This window comes from Chiloscyllium plagiosum, unplaced genomic scaffold (genome assembly GCF_004010195.1).
Source record: "Chiloscyllium plagiosum isolate BGI_BamShark_2017 unplaced genomic scaffold, ASM401019v2 scaf_12876, whole genome shotgun sequence".
Taxonomy (NCBI): Eukaryota; Metazoa; Chordata; class Chondrichthyes; order Orectolobiformes; family Hemiscylliidae; genus Chiloscyllium; species Chiloscyllium plagiosum.
In genome coordinates this window covers 7,974-12,176 of record NW_025206889.1, presented here as the reverse complement: position 1 = coordinate 12,176, position 4,203 = coordinate 7,974, and the positions used below count along the sequence as shown (strand labels likewise).

General features: G+C 45.6%; 1 protein-coding gene across 1 annotated transcript in view; it reads right to left on the bottom strand.

Moving 5' to 3' along the window:
• Positions 1-2,488: 2,488 nt before the first annotated feature.
• LOC122546555 (adhesion G-protein coupled receptor G4-like) overlaps positions 2,489-4,203 on the bottom strand; it is a gene marked incomplete at both ends in the record, with an annotated part of 7,797 nt that continues 6,082 nt past the window's right edge. Inside the window, one exon of the mRNA XM_043685243.1 lies at positions 2,489-3,109. Coding sequence (XP_043541178.1) covers positions 2,489-3,109 — 621 coding nt within the window. The remainder of the gene's footprint in view (positions 3,110-4,203) is intronic.

Genomic DNA, 4,203 nt, shown 5'->3' with positions numbered 1-4,203 from the left:
ATGGGTGGATGTCAGAAACCGGAAAGGAGCGGTCACTTTAATGGGAATTTTCTACAGACCCCCCCATTAGCAGCAGAGACATGCAGGAGCAGATTGGGAGACAGACTTTAGAATGTCTCTCAAAATCCTCTCCAAGACTTTGCCCACCACTAACGTAAAACTGATTGGCCTGTAATTTCCAGGATTATCCCGATTCCCTTTCTTTTATAAGGAAATAACATTTGCCACCCTCCAATCATCTGGCGCTACTCCAGTGGACAATGAGGATGGAAAGATCTACAGTTCAAGGAAGGGAATTGGGATAATCCTGGGAATTACGGACCAATAAGTCTTATGTCAGTGGTGGGCAAATTATTGGAGAGGATTCTAAGAGACAGGATTTAAGAATACTTGGAAAAGCATAGCTTGATTAGCGATAGCATGGTTTTGTGAGGGGCAGGTCATGCCTCACACACCTTCTAGCATCCTTGGAGGATGTGACAAAAAGCATTAATTAAGGAAGAGCAGTGGATGTGGTGTACATGGATTTTAGCGAGGTGTTTCCCCATGGGAGGCTCATTCAGAAAGTAAGGAGGTATGGGATACAGGGAAACCTGGCTGTCTGGATACAGAATTGGCTGACCCATAGAAGACAGAGAGTGGTGGTAGATAGAAAGTATTCAGCCTGGAGCACGGTGACCAGTGGTGTTCCACAGGGAGCGGTTCTGGGACCTCTGCTCTTTGTGATTGTTATAAATGACTCGGATGAGGAAGTGGAAGGATGGGTTAGTAAGTTTGCTGATGACATGAAAGTTGGTGGAGTTGTGGATAGTGTGGAGGGCTGTTGTAGGTTGCAATGGGACATTGACAGGATCAGAACTGGGCTGAGAAGTAGCAGATGGAGCTCAACCTGGAAAATTGTGAAGTGATTCATTTTGGAAGGTTGAATTTGAATGCAGATTACAGGGTTAAAGGCAGGATTCTCGGTAGTGTAGAGGAATAGAGGGATCCTGGTGTCCAAGTACATAGATCCCTCAACGTTGCCCCCAAGCTGATAGGGTTGTTAAGAAGGCATATGGTGTGTTGGCTTTCATTAGCAGGGGGACTGAGTTTAAGAGATACAAGGTTATGCTGCAGCTCCATAGCGCCCTGGTTAGACCACACTTGGAATGATGTCCAGTTCTAGTCGCCTCATTATGGGAACGATGTGGAAGCTTTAGAGAGGGTGCAGAGGAGATTTCCCAGGAAGCTGCCTGGGCTGGAGGGTGTGTCTTATGAAGAGAGGTTGAGGGAGCTAGGGCGTTTCTCATTGGAGTGAAGGAGGATGAGAGGTGACTTGATAGAGGTGGACAAGATGATGAGAGGCATCGATAGAGTGGATAGCCAGGGAATTTTTCCCCAGGGCAGAAATGACTATCACGAGGGGGCGTAATTTTAAGGCGATTGGAGGAAGGTTTAGGGGAGCTGTCAGAGGTAGGATCTTTCCACAGAGAGTGGGGGGTGTGTGGAATGCACTGCCAGCAGTGGTGGTGGAGTCAGAGACATTAGGGACATTTAAGCAACTTTCGGTGAGGCACATGGAAGTTAGTACAATGAAGGGGATGTGGGTTAGTCTGATCTTGGAGTAGGATAAAAGCTTGGCAGAATATCGAGGGCCGAAGGGCCTGTACAGTGCTATACTGTTCCATGTTCTACGTTCTATCCCCTCCCTCCCTTTCTCTTTCCCACCTGATATATTCGGTACTGCCTTTCCCGAGTTAGTCTGAAGAAGGGTCACTGGACTCGAGATGTTACCTGGGTTTTTGTCCACAGTACTGCTGGCCCTGATCATCCTTTTATATTTTCCTGATGACAGATGTTGAAGTTATTAGCCTGTCATCTTCTGTTTCCATCTCCCTCACATTTTGAGCAACAAAGGAATTCCAAACACACAGCATCTTCTCCCAACGAAGGGAGGTTTGGAAAATGACAAATATTGCAGGGACTCTCTGACCTTGCTCCCTTCCATTTCCTGATGTTTCACTGTTTCCAGGATGTTTTTCCACCCTCTACAGTGAAGACCAAGGCAAAACACTTTTGTATTCATCTGCCATCTCCTTTTTTCCCATATTTAATTCTCTACTTTCGCCTTCTATACAATGTTCATTTTGTTGTCTCTTTACTTTTACAAAATATTTATAGAAACTCTTACTCTCCATTTCCATATTTCTCATTAGCTTTCTCTCACACTCAGATTTCTCCTCTTGATGAGTTTTTAGCCATACTTTGCTTTTTTAAAATATTTTGTCCAATCTTCTGACCTACCACCAACCTTTGCACAATGTTATGCTTTTTCTTTAACTTGATGCCACCTTTAAGATCTATAATTAATTACAGATTTCTGCCCTCCCAGTGCCTTTATTTAAGTTTCACTCTCTGGAATTTTCCTCCTTAAACACACTGCCTCCTGCTGGCATGAAGAGAGAGTGAATGGAAAGATTGTGTTGTGTCGCCTCTGTGTATAACTCACCGCATCGTAGATTAGGATTCCTCGCCAGTGTGTTGCTTGTAAAATTCAGGTGCTTTGTTGACCAGCTGATGATATCCCCATCTGCACAATCCAAAGTAGAAATCTCCAGGGAACTTTTCGAATGGTTCCAGACTCTGAAATAGTATAAATCTCCTAAAAAACTCCAGGATTCATCAAATTCAATCTTGGAGCTGTTTACATAGGAGTGTTGGTATTTTCCCAGGAAGAGGGATCCTCTTGGTTGTATACTGTTTGCTGGTATATTGTAACCTTGTTTCCGTGATCCATTCAGATAGACAACCAGGGAGCTGGATGATTGACTCCATGTGACACACACACTGTGCCAGGTGGTTAATGATAAAGACACCTGGGTTTCCTTCATTGTTCCACACAACCACACTGTCAGCTGATTGTTCTGACTCCCGATCGCCAGCTCCTGGTCCTGTCCTGACGCTGCAATGTGGTAGGTGAATGCTGCCCATTTTTGGATGGTGTTTGTCAGATAAATGTCGATGCACACAGTCAGCTCAGACAGCGCGGGAATCTGCACTCCTTCAGACAAAGTGCCATACTTAGAGGTTACATCAAACACCGCCTTCTGTCCTTTCATAGAAATACTCCCTGGGATAATAGGAATCACAAGAGGTTACACACGAGAAATGGTAATCCTTTAATAATCACAAACCTGTAACTATCTCAGTATTTACGCTAATGTTAACAATTTGCATGTGCATTCCTGGTGAAGTACATAACCAGGGCTATGGATAGGGCTCCAAACTAAATAATGGGGAGGGGGTTCAGTTGGATGGGAAATTATGGAAAAGGTTGAAGGAGGAGGGAGGGTTCACCAGAACAATCAATAGGACAGAGAGTTTGGAAAGGGGTCAGGAATCTAACTCCAGGTACAGCAGGTAAGGGGACAGCTCTGAGAAGGAAGGGGGTCAGTCAGTGCAGGACTGAGGGTGTTGGACTGAAATCCACACAGTGTACGGAGCAAGGGGAATGAGCTTGGAGCACAGATTGGAATTGGAGGGTACAATGTCACAGAGACAAGGCAGCAGAGGGAACAGAGCTGGCGACTAAATAACCGAGGATACACGTCCTAGCGAGAGGACAGGCTGGTGGGCAGAGGGGGTGGGGTTGTCTTGTTAGAAAGGAATGAAATAACTCAGAGAGTAATTCTTTATTCAGAGAGTGGTAGGGGTGTGGAATGGCCTGCCTGCAACAGTAGTAGACTCGCCGACATGAAGGGCATTTAAATGGGCACTGGATATACATAGGGATAATGATGGAATGGTGTAGGTTAGAGGGCATCAGATTAATTTCACAGATCAGCACAACATCGAGGGCCGAAAGGCCTGGACTGCGCTGGAATGTTCCATGTTCCATGTTCGATAAATCAAGGTGTACCCGAGAACTCTGTGGGAACCTAGAGAAGTGATTGCTGGGCCTCTTGCTGAGATATTTGTATCATCGATAGTCACAGGTGAGGTGCCGGAAGACTGGAGGTTGGCAAACGTGGTGCCACTGTTTAAGAAGGGCGGTAAAGACAAGCCAGGGAACTATAGACCGGTGAGCCTGACCTCGGTGGTGGGCAAGTTGTTGGAGGGAATCCTGAGGGACAAGATGTACATGTATTTGGAAAGGCAAGGACTCATTAGGGATAGTCAACATGGCTTTGTGCATGGGAAATCATGTCTCACAAACTTGATTGA